At 64.8% G+C, this 16,843-nt stretch overlaps 1 protein-coding gene and 1 long non-coding RNA gene across 3 annotated transcripts; one reads left to right on the top strand and one right to left on the bottom strand.

The window, feature by feature from the left end:
- On the bottom strand, nt 1-4,230 carry LOC118892004. 2 transcript variants are annotated; one of them, XR_005019219.1, is made up of 3 exons: nt 3,856-4,227; nt 2,050-2,207; nt 1-662 (listed from the first exon to the last, which is right to left on the bottom strand). It is a non-coding gene; the product is annotated as an uncharacterized LOC118892004 (long non-coding RNA). The 2 variants fall into 2 exon arrangements; XR_005019220.1 differs by lacking the exon at nt 1-662 and adding an exon at nt 676-1,149 and having other exon boundaries at nt 3,856-4,230.
- Nucleotides 4,231-4,619: 389 nt separating this feature from the next.
- On the top strand, nt 4,620-15,375 carry KLF16 (Kruppel like factor 16). Its single transcript, XM_036846008.1, has 2 exons — nt 4,620-5,230; nt 13,041-15,375. Exons 1-2 carry the CDS (start codon nt 4,774-4,776, stop codon nt 13,340-13,342), a joined length of 759 nt encoding a protein of 252 aa, XP_036701903.1. The 5' UTR covers nt 4,620-4,773; the 3' UTR covers nt 13,343-15,375.
- The last annotated feature ends 1,468 nt before the right edge of the window (nt 15,376-16,843 follow it).

Below are 16,843 nucleotides of genomic sequence, written 5' to 3'. Positions count from 1 at the left end.
ACAGAGGAGAAGGCAAATCATGCATGAATCTTAAAAAATGCTCTGTTGTCAAAGTACAACATCCTGCTGGAACGTCCGCTCCACGAGGGGTGGGGGCTTTTGTCCTTTGAGAGCTGCAAGCAGGACCCACGTGGAGAGGCTGGGGGTCACACCCACAAATGTCCAATGCCAGGCAGGTGGTAAAAACGGGTGCACCTGCCTGCCCAGCCTGATGCTCTGAGGAGCTGAACCACCCGCCCCTAGCCCCCCACCCCACGTCCCCTTCCTCTTCGTGCGTCTCCAGGCCCCTGCAAAGGTGACCGCTGTGGACGGGCTGGCAGAGGCCACTGTGCACTAAAAGGCTGCAGAGACAGGTGGAAACACCGAGAGTTCACAGCGTGAAGGGGCTGTGGCTTCCGGTGAGCTCGAGTTCGCAGCTGACCCTGTGTCTTGGCCCTCCCATAGCCTCGTGCTCCGTGACACAGTGACCGACACAGGCTGGTCCACCTGTTCTCCTCTTACCCCATTACAACAGTGCAGCCATACACAGACGTTTCTGTTTCCTTAAGAATATTTTCTGGGGGACTTCCCTGGAAGTCCAGTGGTTAAGACTCCGCACTCCCAATGCAGGGGGCATGGGTTCGATCCCTGGTCAGGGAACTAAGATCCCGCACGGTGCACGGCTTTAAAAAAGAAAAAGAAAAGAATATTTTTTGTGTACCTTTGCAGGAGTGGAATTGCTGGGTCACAAGGTACCACATTTACGGCTGTGACAGCTCTGTACACAGCTGTGAGAATGTAGAACTCCTCCTGGTGCCTCCGATGTGGGCTGCTAGTGTCCACTCCTTGTGTTTAATTTCAAATGTTCACCTCGGATTAGTCTGGGGTTTACAGGAAAGCTGTCATGCCTACCCTTCCCCCAGCGCCCCTCGTGGGAGGGTCTTGTGAAAACCAAGGACTAACTTGTGTACCTGCCCATTTGCACACTCCAGACTTTTTTCCCATCTCTGCAGTTTTCCCACTAACGTCCTGTTCTGTTCCAGGGTCCGACCCGGCAGCCCACATGGCCTTCAGTCATCATGTCTCCTTACCCTCTTAAAATCTGTGACGCTCCTGCAGTCTTTCCTGGTTTTTCATGACCTTGACAGTTTGGGGACCAGTCAGGAATTTCTGTAAAATATCCCCTAATCTGGGCCTTTCTGAGGTTTTCTCGTGATCAGACCAGGGCTATGGGTATAGGGAAGAACACCCAGAAGTGAGGTGCCCTTCTCATCACATCCCACTGGGGATTGCTGACACCCTGAAGACGACCTTGACCTCCTGGCTAAGGTGGGGTCCCCAGGTTTCCCCACAAGCAGGTTACTGTCCTCAGCCCAGCCCACACCAAAGCGGGGGAGTTATTTAGAAGATAACTTCTCAGGGACTTTACCGGCAGTCCAGTGGTTAGGACTCCGTGCTTTCACTGCCAGGGGCCCAGGTTTGATCCCTGGTCGGGGAACCAAGATCCTGCAAGCCACATGGCATGTCCAAAACAAAAAGAAAAACAAAAACTTTTCATACAGAAAAGTATGAAAGGAAAGGGCCCATGGCCCATAATGGCACTGCCTAGATATCTACTGACATTTAAAGAAAATAAAATAAATACACATGGATTAAAAAAAAGGTTGAACTATACAGAAAGTACTATTAAAACAAAAAGTAAAGGCTTCACTGTCTTTAAAAAAAAAAAAGCTATGGTCCTTCCAGAATGTCTATACATACAGACACACAGACATACACGCAGGTACATGAGCCTAGATTCCCACCCTGACCTGTCGGGGCCCCAGGGCATCCATGTTTCCGATGCGCTCCACTTTATATTGCCTTCCCCTCACTGGCAGCTGGGAGGCTCGCCCTCTGAGCCCCCTTCCCTTCCACACCTCCCTGTGTCTGCTCCTGCCCAGCTCGGCTCCGTGGGCCTTGTGGTCTGGCGAGAGCCCCCCTGAACCCCCTGGTGCCAGAAGGGAAGGCTAGAGATGGGCCCCCATCTACAGGTGAGGAAACTGAGGTCTGGAGAAAGAAGGGACTGACCTCTGTGTGGGTGCCCCGGCCAGGACAGAAGCTCAGGCCCCCAAACCCTCTGCTGCCTCCTAGCTCTTGCATGTGGGCCAGCCACTTCAGGCCTCTTCTGGGGCCTCTCCCAGCCTTGATGTCTTCATCTATGAAATGGGGTGACAACTCCTGAAGGGCTGTAGTGAGGATAGGGTGACAAAACATAAGGCAGAGGTGAGCATGGGGTCAGGGTGGGGCAGGGGGTGTCATCAGGGGTCACCCAGGCATCCCCGGGGGCCTGGGGTGTGAACAGAAACACTGTGGGTGGAGTGTGGTCCCCCGCCTGGGGTCTCCTGCCTGCACAAGTGGTCCGTGGAATAAAGCCACAGGTCCAAGACCCTGATTATCCGTGGGAGCTAGTGCACACCTGGGGTTCTGAGAAAATGGTTTATCTGGGGCCGTGAGATCTGTCAGGCACAGCCAGGACGGCAGTCCTAAGCTCTGCTTTGCCACGGTCCACCCCCGCCTTGCCTGTGGGAAGAAGGGCCCCCTTCAGTTATCGCCCCATTTTCCCGTGGCTGCCCCCTTGAACTACAGGCCCCAGGGGGAGCCATCTTTGGGATGCTACCCCCACTTCTTCCACTTGTCAGGCCTGTGTCCATCCCCTGTGCCACTATCTTGAGTCCCAGCTGCCTTGCCCTAGACTCTGAGCCCCTGGAGGGCAAAGCCACTGGGGAGATCTTGCTCTGGGCCCTATAAACATCAGTGGAAGGAATGAACAAAGGGTCCCGGCCTCTTTCTTGTCCTGCTTCTTCCCCACGTGCTGGGGTGAGCTGCGGCCTATGGGGGCAGCCCACAAAGCACTTCCTGCCTTGTCTGGACTTGGGAGAGGCCAGGCAGAGGGACTTGGGGAAGACCTGAGGGTGGGTGTACTGAGATGGTGGAGGGTGGGGGCCTGCCCAGGTGGGCCACCCTCCTAGACTTTCAAAGGCACAGGAGGCCCCAACCAGCAGGAATGCTGACAGCCGGTGCCCACCAAGTGCCCACCTGGAGTGGGAGTGGGCTCATCTGTTAAAGAAGCGGCATCTCCTCTCTGAAGCCTGAAGTCATTGCTCCAGTGCCCCTCTCCTCTCCCTCCCTCTGTCCACCCTTGTGCAAGGGCGGGCCCCCAGAGGGGGCTGGCACAAGCTGGCACCACCAAGGATGGTCGGGCCTAGACGAGGGGGACGCATGGGGCAGAGGCCAGCCTGGGGCCAGAGGGGCGGAGCCAGGCCTTGTCAGCTAGCGCGCGGAGCGGGTACGTGTTGCAGGTGGCCAGGGTGAGTATTCAGTCCGGGGATGGGGTCTGGGCCAGAGCCCCCGGCCTCTGTCCACACCCAGCTCAAGACAAGAACCCGTGCAGGAAGGCCCCCTGGAGGCCGCTCCTGCCACTGCACGGTCCCCGTGGCCTGCCTAGGAAGGGGCGGGGGCGTGGTCGCAATGGAGGGGACCACCCCATCGCCCCACTTCCCCGCGCCCGCTGCTTCAGACCTGCGGGTTGGGCGGACCCCGGGCATCTGCGTTCCTGGCGTCATCGACGACATTAAACAACTTAGCCAGGACGTCCTCGGGGGCTTGCCGAGGCCCCACTTTCCCCGTCTGCGCCCCAAATTTCCCTGACTGGCGCCGGTAGCGATGTTCCCGACCCCCTTGTCCTGGAGGGGCCAGCCCACTCTTCCTCCCCAAAGCACCCCGAGCCCCGCCCTTTGTGACCCCAGCCCTCCTCACTCCCGAAGGGGGCAAAAAAAGAGGAACGAGCGCACGTTAGCTCGACCCTGCCAGGCGGGGAGCCCTCCCCTCCCCTACCTAGCTGCGGGTCTCCGGGAGCGGCGAGGGGGACCCCCATGAAAGCGGGCGAGAGAAGGCAGGGGGCGCGCGGTCGAGCAGGGCCACAAACTGGGGAGGAGAAGAGGGGGAAGGGTCGCGCACGTGGCCGGGGGGCGGGGCTAGCCGCTTCCGCACCCCCACCGGGCCACGTGGGGAACGGACCCCTCCCCCATCTTGACCTGGGGCGCGCCCGGGCCGGGGTGGAAGCGTCCGAGGAAGGGGCGGGCCCCCGCCGGCCGCGCGCCTCAGCGTGGGGTGGGCGAGCCCGCGGGGAGGCGGGGCGCGCGCCGAGCAGGGAGGGGCGCGCCCTAGGAGGCGGGGCCTTCCGAGGAGGGAGGGGCGTGCTGGGACGGGGCGGGGCGCGCTCCGGAGGCGAGACCGTAGCGGGGACCAGGCGGAGCTTCCTGGTGTGAGGAGAGGGTGCTCGGGGAAGCGGACCAGGGGTGGCCGCAGGGGGAGGGGAGGGCCAGAGGGGGCTGGCTCCCCGGCCTGGCGCCCCGCGTGGGTAAGGAGCGCTCGGAGAAGAAGGGGAGGCGTACTCTGCTGCCAGAGTAGGCGCGCCAGGGGGCGGCTCCTTCGGCCCGGCCCCGCCCCCAGCGGCCGCGCGCAGCGGGCAGGGTGGTGGAGGGCGCGCCGGGCGGGGGGCGTGGCCGCGCGCCCCGAGGGGGCGTCCTCCGGGCGGGGCGGGCCGCGGCCGCCCCGCGGGCTCCGGTGCGTCAGGGCGCGTCAGGCGGGGCGGGGCAGGCCGAGCGCGGGCGGCGGCGGCGGCGGCGCGCGCCGGCCTCCTCCTCCTCCTCCTCCGCCTCCCGCACTCGAGCAGCCGCCGCCGGCCGGACGGGCGCCGCTCCCGCCGCCTCCGCTCCGCCCGCTCGGCCGCGCCGCCCGCCCCTGCCTGGCATGTCGGCAGCCGTGGCGTGCGTGGATTACTTCGCCGCCGACGTGCTCATGGCCATCTCCTCAGGCGCCGTGGTGCACCGCGGGCGACCGGGCCCCGAGGGCGCGGGCCCGGCCGCTGGCCTGGATGTGCGCGCGCCGCGCCGCGAGGCCGCCCCGCCCGGGCCCCCGGGGCCGCCGCCGCCGGCCCCCGCCGTCCCGGGCCCAGGCCTGGGCGCCGCCGCCGCCGCACCCCACCTGCTGGCCGCCAGCATCCTGGCCGACCTGCGCGGCGGGCCTGGCGCCGCTCCGGGGGGCGCCTCGCCCGCCTCCTCTTCTTCGGCCGCCTCGTCCCCGTCCTCCGGCCGCGCCCCCGGCGCCGCGCCCGCCGCCGCCAAGAGCCACCGCTGTCCCTTCCCGGGCTGCGCCAAGGCGTACTACAAGTCCTCCCACCTCAAGTCGCACCTGCGGACGCACACAGGTGAGTCTGGCCGCGCGCCCGGCCCGTGCGAGGGCGGCCTCCCGCGCTCCCCACCCCCCGCCGGGACCCCGAAACTGCGTGGCGCGTCGGGGGCGGGGAGGGGGGCGCGCCCGGGCCGCCGCCGCGCCGGCCGGGAGGGCGGGGCCTTGGTGGGTGGGGCGCGCGCGGGGGGCGTGGCGGCCACGCGGTCGGGCGGCGAGCGGATGGCGGGCGCCGAGGTAGCGGCAGGGGCTCGCGGGGCGCGCGTCGCGGCGGGGTCCGCGGGCGGGGTCGGGGCTCCCGGGCAGTCTCCTTCGCTCTCGGCCTCGTTTCTCTTTTATTTTCCGTTGGTTTCGGATCTGGTTGGTGGGCATTATGGTCGGAGCGTCCAGTTCTGAGGTTCTCGTTCTCTCTCCTGCCTTGGTTTCCTTCTCTGTAGAAAGGCAGGAGGAACCGCGCGCTGCCTCCGAGGTGGCCGCGAGGATTCACCCCAGAGAGCGGCGGAGCGCCTGGTGCGGAGCCAGGTTGGGGGGTGCCCGGCACGTTTTTTTTTCCTTTATATGTATTTTAATAAGGCGGAAGGCAGGGCTGGGAGTGCGGGTTAGGGCTTGAGTCTGGGGAGGAGGGGGACCCCAGAGGATGTCACGTCCTCAGTGCGTTTCGCAGCTTCCTGGGTCCCCCCCACGCCCCCGCCTGCAGCGGGAGCCTGGAAGGCTTGGGGGCGGGGGAGGGTTCCGCGCGACACTGTCACGTCTCACAGCCCAGCCGGGGGTGGGGTTGGGCCGCGCCGCTAGGGAGCCGGAGGCAGGGAGCTCTGGCCACCCTTTTACTCTGTCACCTCCTCTTTTTCCTCCTGTGGGTCCCTCCAGTCCTCCCCACGGAGTCCCACCCTCAACCCTGAGTATTTTCTCTTGGGCTGGGGGTCTGGGGATGGTGGGCCTTCGTCACCAGCCTGAGTTTGAACATTGGAGGTTTTCTTTCTGTTGGGAAGGGCAGGGGAGCTGGGTGGGAGTGCACTTGGACTTGGTGGTTCTGTCCGTTTCTAGCGCATGACGTACCGCCTCCGGGCTGCCTTCTCCTGAGGGCCGTTATGGGGGTCACGTCGGGCAATAGGGTGCATCAGCTTGGCTCAGTGGACACGCTCCCACTGTAGGAACACGTGGAGCGGGTGCATGGAAGAGGGGTTGGACCTAGCGTTGTGGCAGAGACATGGATGGTGTGAACCCTGAGAGTGGCTCAGACCCCCTAGTGCTCTAGTTTGGTTTTTTCCACATTCTGTTCGAGTCTCTGGGTCTGGTGAAGGGGGTGGCCACCTTCCTTCCCACTGTGGCTTTGTAGGGACACTTCCCCAGGGTATCCTGGGATCCTTGAGTACCCACGTGGGCCCCCAGGCAGTACTGGCTGCCCCCCTAAGCCTTTGGGGGAGCAAGGACTCCTTGTCGAGGGCCTGGATGTCAGTATTACCATTCTGGTTTTAAAGAGAAAGGCCCAGGGGACTGAGTTGAGGTGTCCCAGTGATGGGTGGGGGAGGGCAGGGTGCCATCCCCCCATGCCTTGCCCCCTGGATAATAATGGTGCTGGGCCCTGGGGTGGGGGGGTGCTGCTCCTAAGAGTGAAAGTCGTGCACCCAGGCACCTTTGGTTCCGGTTTTGGAGGGTTTGGGGCACCTTCGTGCTCAGTGATTGCTAGTTCAGCATCTGTCTAGTGTTCAGGACCACCAAACCCTACCCAGGGTCTGTGTCAAGGCCTTTGGGTTTTTCCAGCCCCCAGGGGAGGGGGCAGCTGTTTTTATGCCTGTTTTGGGGTGGGGAAGCCACGTTTGTCTTGGACCTCTTGTTGCTCACTGCTGGGGGCAGGCCTGGGGAGTGATCTGATGAGGAGCTTTAATTAGATGATGGCTGTCTGCTGCGCCGTTGTCCCCCGAGGGCCTTTGGGAGGGAGTCCCGTTCCACCCGCCTCTGCCTGATGACCGCTCTCCTCTCTGTAAAGTAAAGAGAGCTCCCATCCTGGCCTGGCCCCATTTTACAGATGAGCAAGCAGGCCCAGCAGGAGCCAGGCGAGTTGAGTGTGGCGTCTCATCATCCCTGCTCCATTTGGCACAGAGGCTTGGGGTGGGGAGACCAAGAGGGGCGATGGGGTCTTTCACAGGGCCACCCAGCTGTGGGGGAGCGGGGACGGCTGTCCTCTGGTCCCCTGTGTCTGGCCCGCAGCCCCTGGCCCAGAAGGAGCTCTCCTGCCTCCAGTGTGGGGCAGGGAAGGACTGGGAAGCTGCAGGAGATGTTGACGCGGTTGCCGTGGATACCGAGAGGGAGAGGGAGGGAGGTGGGGCGGGGGCGGAGAGGCTGGCAATCTACTCCTCGCTCTCCCAACCTCCCTCGTCTCCGGACTGCTCCCCTGCCCCAGAGCCCCCAGTGTCCAGCACCTCTGGGGGGCTCAGGCCCCCTCCCCGCAAGGAGCTGAGATCTGGAAGTGGGGCTGTTAGTCTAGGGTCTCCTCTTCGGCCCTGCTGACTTCGGGGCTGGCTCATTGTCTGTGTGGGGCGTCCTGGCTACTGTAGGGTGTTGAGCAGCCTCCCTGGCCCCCACCTGGAGCACCCCCCGTTGTGACAATGACAAATGTTCTCAGACATCATCTAGTGTCCCCTGGGCGTTGCGGCAATACCTCCAGCTGAGACCCCCTGTAAAACCCTGTCTGCTTGAGCCTGAGCAAGAGTAGCTGAGCCTTTACAGTGTGTGAGAGGCACTGTGGGGATGACCCAGTCCCCGTCCCCCGGGACTCCTGGAACACTGGGGGGACAGTGAAAGCAGCGGTGATGGAGGAAAAGGCTTCCTGGAGGAAGAGGCCTCTGAGCGACACCGCGGAGTCAGATGCAGCAGGGAAGGGTGTGTCCCAGGGGAGGGGACGGCACCCTGGCTGCAGGGGGTGGGGGCAGGGGCCCTGGGGCATGGATTTGGAAGGCTGTGGTGGGAGATGGGGAGGGGGCAGAGTAGGTAAGTGTGCCCTTTAATCCCAAGGGCAGGGCGGGGGTGGGGGGGGCAAGCCCGGCTTTGCAGAGGAAAATCCGTTTATGGGGAAGGGATTAGGATCCAGCAGAGGGATCGAGGAGGGGGGCCGCTGTGTGGGAGGGAGAGCGGGGGGCCACCGCAGGAATTGGGTGGGAGGGACAAGGCCCAGGACTTGGGGGACAAGAGGCGGCTAGGGCGACCGCTGTTTGCCGAGCAGCCTAAGGAGGGGGGTGAGTGGTGGTGGTATTCTTTGCTGAACAGGCCCCCAGGAGGAGAGGCAGATGGGGAAACTGAGGCCCAGAGGGGAAGTAGCCACCGCATCCCCCAGGGCTGTCTGAGTCAGCAGACCCCACCTCCACCCCTCGCAGAGCTGTGAGTGCCCCTAGCGCACCAGGTGGGGCGCAGGAGACTGGTGGCTTATCTGGGGGGCCAGAATGGGGCAGTGCCAGGGCACGGGGTGGGGTGCGAGTGCCCAGGACTGCCTGCCCCCCAGCCCCCTCCTCCCGCAGCAGGGTGCAGCGAGCAGCTGGGACTGCTCACAGTGTCGGCGCCCCCACCTTGCAAGGGGTGATAACCACCCCCCACCCAGGCTCCCTGATAAAGGTGGCCCAGATGGCCCGGGAGTTGGCACACGATACCAGCCTGAGGAGCTGGCCTCCCGGGGAGGGAGGGGCGCCACCCTCACCCAGTCCCGTTTCCAGAACAGCGGGGCTCCGGAACACACATGCTCTGGGGGGCCTGAACACACAGGCACTGAGTAGGCCATCACCCCCGATGCTGAAGATGCTGGTCCGGGTGGGGCAGCAAAGCCAGGGCAGCCTGGGTTCCCCAGGAGGGAGGAGAGGTGTGGGGTGGCAGGTGGCCCGCTTTTTATGTAAACGGGGGTAGTGGTGGCTCCTACCTGGGGGGGTGGGGAGGTAAACCAGATGACGCACCAGCAAGCTAGCTGGTTAGCTGCTGCTGGAGCTGTAGCAACCTGAGTGCCATTCTCGGGGCTTGTAGACGCTTTCCACGCCTGTGTTAAGCACCCACGGTGTGCCAGGCCTGTGCTGTCAGCTTTATGGTCAGGTGGGGGGCACATATACCCAGGAGAGACTGAGCATAAGCGTAAGAAAGCCGAGAACGGGGTCAGTGGGGGGGGTACCCCAGCGGGATAAGGAGAGTCTGCTCTGAAGGGTGACGTTAGCACAGAGAAGGGACGGAGTGATGGGGGAGAGGTTCCAGGCGGTGTGTGAGGAGCAGCTACCGGGGCTGCAGAGAAGCGAGGCCACAGTAAAGACTTCAGCTTCGACTCTGAGCCAGGGAGCAGAGCACAGACTGGGCGGCCCAGGCACCCGCCGATGGGCTGCCGCCCCACTCCCGGCCTGAGCCGGGGGCTGGAGCCATGAAGAGCCAGGGGGGGTTTGGACATATTTTGAAAGGGGCTCTGATGGGATTTGCTGCCAGGTACCACGTGGGGAGGTGAGAGTCTGGGAGACCTCTGCCTACGGTTTTTGGTGGCAACCGCAGAGCAATTGAAATGGAAAACCTACAGGAGGGGCGGGGACAGGGAGAGAGATGGGGGTGGCTAAGATCACAGAGCAGATGAACTTCGCACGGGTTGGTCTTTGTTAAAGCCATCAGGATGGCCAGCCGCACGGGGACCCTGTGCTCTGCCCCCCGGACCTCACCATCAATTTTCAGTCCTTTTGGCTGTATGTCCGTACTGTCCTTCGCGGCCTGCTCAGGCCTATTTCCTTTGGGAAGCCCCCTGCCCCCCCACATGCTGCAGTCCCAGCCTTCTCCAGCTCTCCTGGGATGCTACCTTACCTGGGCCCCTCCCCAGGTGCAGTTCACCTGGTAGGTGGCCATTTGCGCAAGGGTTGGCTGCGGGCCACACACACCCCCCTTAGGTTAGTCATGACCTCAGGAGGTCACAGTGAAGGTCCCCTGTCAGACCCTTGGCCCCCAGCCCCAGACCAGGGAGGTGGGGCACTGTCCCCCGTGAAGGCCGAGCACACTGAGCCAGGCCTGGCGCACGGTTGCCAGGACCTCCTTTCTGGCTGTCCTGAGCTCACCCCTAGTCCCAGCCCAAGTCAGAGAGTCAAGTCCACCGTAGCCCCGCCCACCGCATCCTCCTCCGGCACCCAGGTGGACTCAGCAGACAGGCGGCCGCACCCGGCATGCCGGCTCTGAGCCTCTGAATGTTACCCTCCTTCCCGAGCAGAGGACTGAGAAGGTGGCAGGTCCTGGCATCCTGCAGGCATCCGCCCGACGTTGTGGGGAGGGAAGCCTGCGCGCCCCGGGCCCCGCCACCCACGTGTGCACGTGCGCTGCGCTACCCAGCAACCGGGCGTGGGGCGGGGTTGGCAGGCGGCCAGCCGGTGAGGCGACCCCCGGCCCCGGCGGGAGTGGGACCACGTGAGCGAGGCCGGCTGGGGCTGCGGATGTCCCTGCCGCCGCCAAGCTACGTGCGGCAGCTGTGTTCCCGGCGGCTGCAGGCGTCCGGCCCTTGCGGGCACTGGCACCGCTCTTGCAACCTGCTGGTGGCAAAGTAGAGCTGCGGGACGGAGGGAGGGGAGGGCAGGGCGGGAGGCGGGCCCCGCTGCCCTAAATGGGGAAGTGAGCCAACTGCGGGGCGCACCCGCGGTGGGCTGGCCCCCCTCTCCCCCACCTTCTCCCCGCCTGCGTCCTGCAAGATGGCGACAGGGCCGCATACCCCTCGGAGGGGCGTCGCTCCCCCAGGCCCCCGTTTGCTTGGAAGCCAGCAGCCCCGCCCCCAGACTTCGGCCCTCGGGACCTGTCGGTTCCAAGTGGGGTGGGGTGGGGTGTCCCTTCTGGGGCTGTTTTGAGCCCCGTGATTCTATGGAGGACGTCCCCGCTGGGGCCCCTCCCCCAGCGGCTGCGGACTCTGCCTGCTGGATTGTTCCAGGGGAAGCATGGGGTGTGGGGGGTGGGACAGCCCCAGGGATTTGGGGCCACCTGTGGTCTTGGACAGTTGCTCTCCACGAGCACCACGATTGTGGCCTGTGACCCCTGGGGGAGGTGGCACCAGCGCGTCTGGGTCCCCAGCCTCCTGGGGCCTGCCCTCCCCCAGCCGTGAGTATAACCGACAGATATCCCACAAGAAACTTTCTGGGGGAGGCTGCTGGGCTTTGACCCCCCCTTTTCTGCCTCGCTGGTGGTGTCCGAGTGCGACCAGGAGGAAGGGGTGGGGGAGGGGAGGTTTTAGTGCCGCTCTCTCCTGGGCAGCCCTCTGAAGTCCACTGGTGCCCCTCAGTGGTTCGCGATCCCTTCCCCCTCCCAGCCCTCTCCCCAGGGCGGGCCTTGAGCTTCCAGAGCAGAGATGTCACTGGGTCACCCTGAGAATGCAGGTTCCCCCACCCCACGGCTGCGGGTCTGTCCCATGGCCCCCACCGCCGGCTCCTGGTCAGCTGTGCACGCCCCCACTAGGGTGCTGCTTTGGGGGTGCTTCTCTGATCCTCGGCTGAGGACACCCTTCAGTCTGTCTCCCTCAGCACCTCCCCCACCGAAGGGCGTGTTTCCTGAGGCAGGGTCAACCTGGGTCACCGCAGTCCCCAGTGCTCGGTGTGGGCCTCCCAGTGTGTAACCTACCCTAACCCCACTGTGGCTCCCCCTCCTGCCCCCCAGCTGGCCTCCCCCTCTTCCTCTGCTGGGTTCCGTCCAGTGCCACGAGGGGCGACCCTGCCCACGTGTCCACACTCTATCCACCCCCAACACACCCTGCAAACCCCCTGGGCATTCGGCAACACAACGCCTGGGGATTCCAGGGTCCCAGGTACCCCGCGCTGGGTCCAGAAGGGTGCAAACTCTTGGGTGCTTCACGGCCCCTGGGCCTGGGGCGTGGCGGGGGTACCCCCGGGTCGGCTGGGGACACGCTGACAACACACACGGTTGATGAGGGGGGATCGGGCGACCCTGTTCCGGGGCGGAGACCCCCCAAGGGATGGGCGGGTGGGGACTGGCAGGCGGGATGGCGGCGCCCGCAGGGGCAGGATGGGCGAGGCCGGCCTGGCGGTGGGAGGGGTCTGCGGAGGAAGTTGCCGGTGGCGGCCCGCCCCTCCCCTCGCCTTTGCTCCGCTGGGGCGGGGCGAGTCCTGGGCTGCCTCGGGCTCCGCCCCTTCCCGCACCGCACCCAGGGGCTGTCCCCGCCTCGCCTTGTGTCACTCCGCACCCTGCGAGTGCAGCCCCGGGGTTGGCCGGGGTTGGGAGTCCCTTCACATGTCCCTCTGCTCGTAGAGGGGCCACGAGGGTCAGCGGTGGCGTCAGGCACGGGAAGCTGCCCAGACGGTGCCCCCCACCGGGTGGTCATTTCCAAAAGGAAGGGGCTTGACTGGGATCGCGAGCACCTGGGAGCCCCCGGAATGCCCCCACAGGAAGGGCAGAAGGGAGTTTCGCGGGGGTGGGGACGGCAGGACCCGTTTGCATAAGAAGCCTCTCCGAAAACTCGACGTGCGTTCGGAGCGGACACGTGTGTGCCAAGTACACATGTCACCGAGGTGGCGCCGTCCTGGGGGTGGGGGCGCGCGGGCGCGCGGTCCTGGGAGAACGCGGTCTCTTTAGGTTCTCCTTTCAACTCATGGCAGCTGCTCTCAGTCTGATTACCATTAGTCGTAGAAATAGAGCGGAGAGTATTCACGGGGGTTCGCGAAATGAGTTGGGGCCGTTTTCTTTAAACATTCACGTCCAGAATTCAGCCTCTAGAACGAGGTGGGGAGAGATGAGGCAGATGACGAGGACCCTTGGGGATCTGATGGGACTTCCTCCTCTCCCTCTCTGCCCCCACACTGACCGCTGTCTGTCTGTCCTCCGCCTCCTCCGCGCAGGTGAGCGCCCCTTCGCTTGCGACTGGCCGGGCTGCGACAAGAAGTTCGCGCGCTCCGACGAGTTGGCCCGCCACCATCGGACGCACACGGGCGAGAAGCGCTTCCCCTGCCCGCTCTGCTCCAAGCGCTTCACCCGCAGCGACCACCTGACCAAGCACGCGCGCCGCCACCCCGGCTTCCGCCCGGAACTGCTCCGGCGCCCGGGCGCCCGCAGCACCTCGCCCAGCGACTCACTGCCCTGCAGCCTGGCGGGCAGCCCCGCGCCCAGCCCGGTGCCCAGCCCGGCCCCCGCCGGCCTGTAGAGCCCCAGTCCAGCCGCCCTGAGCGCGCCCCCGCTGGGCCTGGGCATGGAGCACCAGCAACACGCCTACTGTCCCGGCCCGGGGCGGGGAACGGACTGACCGCCAGCCCGGCCCCTTCCAGTGTCCCCCTGAGGGCCCCCAAGATGCCCTTGCCCCCTCGAGAAAACAAGGAGGGGTCTGAGACTGGACCGGGGTCATCCGGGCCTTGGAGTTTGCTCTCGGGAGGGGTAGTGGCCCCGTGTCTGTATATAGCCATGATCGTTAACTCTCTTCCCAGCTGTTAAACAGGGACCCTGGGTGGGTGGCCAGGAGGCGTCCCCCTTCCCCCTTCGCCACCTCCCTGCTTTGAGGGACGTGTGGGCCTTGGGGGGAGGTGGCCCAGGAAAGGCACCCCCTAACCGGTGTTCACACTTGGTCCCCAGGCCCCTCTGTCCACGTTGGGATGAAGTATGCAAAGAGCCATAGGTGAACCAGGGGTTACTGCGGGCTGCCTCGTGTCCCCCCATCCCCCGCCCCGGGAGCCCCTCACCCCGCCGAAAGCCATTGGAGACGTTCAGGGAAACGGGGTGTGGCCCGGCCGCCCCCATTCGGGTACTCAATCTCAGGTGTCCACAGGTTCTGCCCCACTGCTCACGGGAGGGGCCCCTCAGCTCCCCAGCCTCGAGGGCTGGGTGGGTGGGGACGGGGGAGGTCATAGGGTTTCCATAGGGGTACCGGTTTTGCTTCTGAGACTTGGGGTAGGGAGGGAGAGAAGGGGGGGGTTCTTCCAAAGAGCAATTTGACTCACGGTGGGGGCGGGGTGCGGGGCGCGAATATCACGGGATGGGAGTTACTGCAGGCTTATTTATTTTCCTCTGTCTGCTGGCGCGGGGGGCTGCCCTGCCCCTCTGGGTGGGTGTGCGAGTGTGTCAGTGAGAGACTGGGGGGGAAGCTGGCCCCCAGTTTGGATGGCCGGCTCCCCTCTCCTGAACGGGAAGAGTCCCCGACTTTGGCCTTGTGCAGCATCACGTGACAATCAATCCCTCCTATTTGGGACCAGGCCAGCCTTCTGGCGAAATGCACCCCTTCCCCGCCCTGCGGATGGGGGTGAGGAGGCCCCGGGCCCTGGCTCCATCCTGCCCCCGGCGTGGCCACTGGACCAGCGGTTGAGGTCCCGCTCACGCGGGCGGGCGGGAAGCGGGAGGGCTGACCCCCGAACCCCCTGGGATAGCTCGATTTTTTTGGACCGGGTAGAATATTTTTTCAGGCGCCAATCTCTTCCTTGATCTGGGCCCCGGTGGGTGGTCTGTTGTCCTCAGGCTTTGTGGGTGTGGGAGGGAGGGTCTGCGTGGTCTGAACTTAGGATGGGGAGGAACAGATGTCACGTCCCCTCCTGGTGTCTTCCCACTGTGGCTGCGGTTGGATTTCATTTTGGACAGAGGGACTGAAGACCCCGGCCCTGGAATGGGAAGGGACCCAGGCTTCCTGTCCCATACCGTGAAAAGGCCTATCCTGCCTTTGGCTGCACGAGGTCTGTGGCACCCCTCTGTGTTCCAGAACCTTCCTGCCTCCCAGTTGGGGGCTGGGGCGTTTGGATGGCACTAGCGTGGACCGGAACCGGCCCTGGCAGATCCAGGACAGGTGCCTGGGGTCCTGGGGAGGGGGGCGGGGCTGCGGAGGATCTTCCCGCGGTGGTGAGATGCCTTAGTCCAGGGGGCAGAGGGCGGGCCAGGGCCTTGTTTCCCTTTGTGTCTGTCTGGACGCCCCCCTCATTGTCCCAGCCCTGGCCGGTGCATGTCCGCAGTGGGTGGGCTGTGGTCTGAGGACCCAGGGAGCTGAGAACTTGTCCCTGGCCCCCCCCCCCCCGTGTCCAGGGGTCTGGAGGGACCGATGGTCATTGGGATCTGGCTCCAGCCATTTTAGCTGTGGCCTTTCGTGGTGTGTGGGGGGGGGTAGGGTCCCAAGGGATTTGTGCTTTCGGGTGACCCCCCCCCCTCCCCTTGCCCTGCCTGGCCTCATCCTGGTATTTAATTAATTAAACATGTCTTTTTTAAACCCGATTTCCAGAGCCTGTGTGGTTTTTCCCATCGCTGGTCCGAGCCGGTGGGCCCTCTGAGTTCCTCTGTCCCCCTCGCCAATGGGGTCCCCAGCCTCCTCTTGGGGAAACTGAGGCAGTGGGCTAGTGAATCGGGGGACCTGGTGGCGGTCTTGGCAACGCCCCTCCAGCCCTAAGGCGCGGGGAGGGGGCTGCCCTCTGCGGCGCGTGCTGCAGTCCAGCGGCACCCACGCCTCGCACAGCTGTGCCCCCAGCCCGCCTTCCGGCTCCGTTACCCGGCAACCGAGGCGCGGTGACACTGCGCCCGGGGGCGTCCGCTGCCCGCCCCCTTCCGGAACCGGGGGTGGGGGGAGCCCGCACTTCTCTAGACTAAAGGACTCCCGGGCTCGACAGGGCTCCTCCCCGGAGGTTCCCCTCGACCCCTGCCCGGCTCCTGTGCCCGTCGTCTGGCCGCTCCTGTATCGTATGCTGCTGTATGCCGGCTCCCAATTGAGAGGCAAGGGGCCTCGGGAGCGTTGAGAAACTGGTGAGGGCTCTGAACCCCTTAGGAAAAGTGCATCCCAGGTTCCAGCGGTCTCCAGAGCCCGGAAGGCGTGTGGGACTGCGGTGGGGGGAGCGCGGACCCTCCCCACGGGTTTCCCCGCTTCCCGCCCCCGAGAAGGCGGCAGACCCGCCATCTGGTGGCCTCCCCTGGTACTGCACCACCGGCTCCGGCCCACCCCTCCCCAGGGTCCTGTCCTTGGGGCCGCCAAGGTCGCCCCAACCTGGGCACGGGGCCCTCGCCTTTACTCGAGGGTGGCCTCCCTCTGGCACTCCCCTTGCTCCCTTTCTCCTGGAATCTGGCCCGAAAGCCCGCAGATCTCGCTCCCTGGACCCCTGTCCCCCTCCAGCTCTGGCAGGCTTCTCTGCTCCTTTGTGGCAGGGTTCCTGGAATGCTGGGTCCACGCGGGCAGCCCCCCACTTTAGTCTCTCTTGGTCGCACTCCCACATGCCCCGGAAACAGCTCGAAGATTCCCCCTCTGCCTCCTGGACGCTTCACTGGCAGGTGGCCTCGGGGACCCCTGGCCCTCCTCCCCAGGTGTGCTGAGGACACCCCCTGGTCCATGCCAGCTGGACCTCACCCTCAACTCCAGGCCCGGGATATTCTTACCCCTGCCCCCAGTCTGCTTTGGTCGGCTCCCCTTCATCACTGCAGCTTCATCTTTCCAGGTGTACAGGCCAAAATCTTTGGGGTCACCCTTGACTCCCCTCTTTGTCTCACCACCCACATCCAGTCCACCCGGAAATCTCCCTAGAGCTCTACCTTCAAAACATATCCAGAATCCACCCACTTCTCCCCCCTCCTCGGCCTCCACCTGGTCCCACCTCATCATGGCCCACCTGGACCAGCATGGCTTCCCCCGTGGTCCTTGACTCCCACCCTCGCTCCTGACAGTCTGTCCACCCTGTAGTGGCCACAGGGCACC

The sequence above is a fragment of the Balaenoptera musculus genome, chromosome 3 (assembly GCF_009873245.2).
Source record: "Balaenoptera musculus isolate JJ_BM4_2016_0621 chromosome 3, mBalMus1.pri.v3, whole genome shotgun sequence".
Classification (NCBI taxonomy): domain Eukaryota; kingdom Metazoa; phylum Chordata; class Mammalia; order Artiodactyla; family Balaenopteridae; genus Balaenoptera; species Balaenoptera musculus.
The sequence above is the reverse complement of the archived record's forward strand: the minus strand, read 5'-3'. Positions and strand labels throughout refer to the sequence as shown.

Excerpts from the sequence above, each read along its gene's own strand:
- KLF16 (XM_036846008.1), top strand. The coding sequence starts at position 4,774 with ATGTCGGCAGCCGTGGCGTGCGTGGATTACTTCGCCGCCGACGTGCTC. Across the intron at positions 5,231-13,040 it reads GCACCTGCGGACGCACACAG|GTGAGCGCCCCTTCGCTTGC; the intron begins GTGAGTCTGGCC and ends TCCTCCGCGCAG.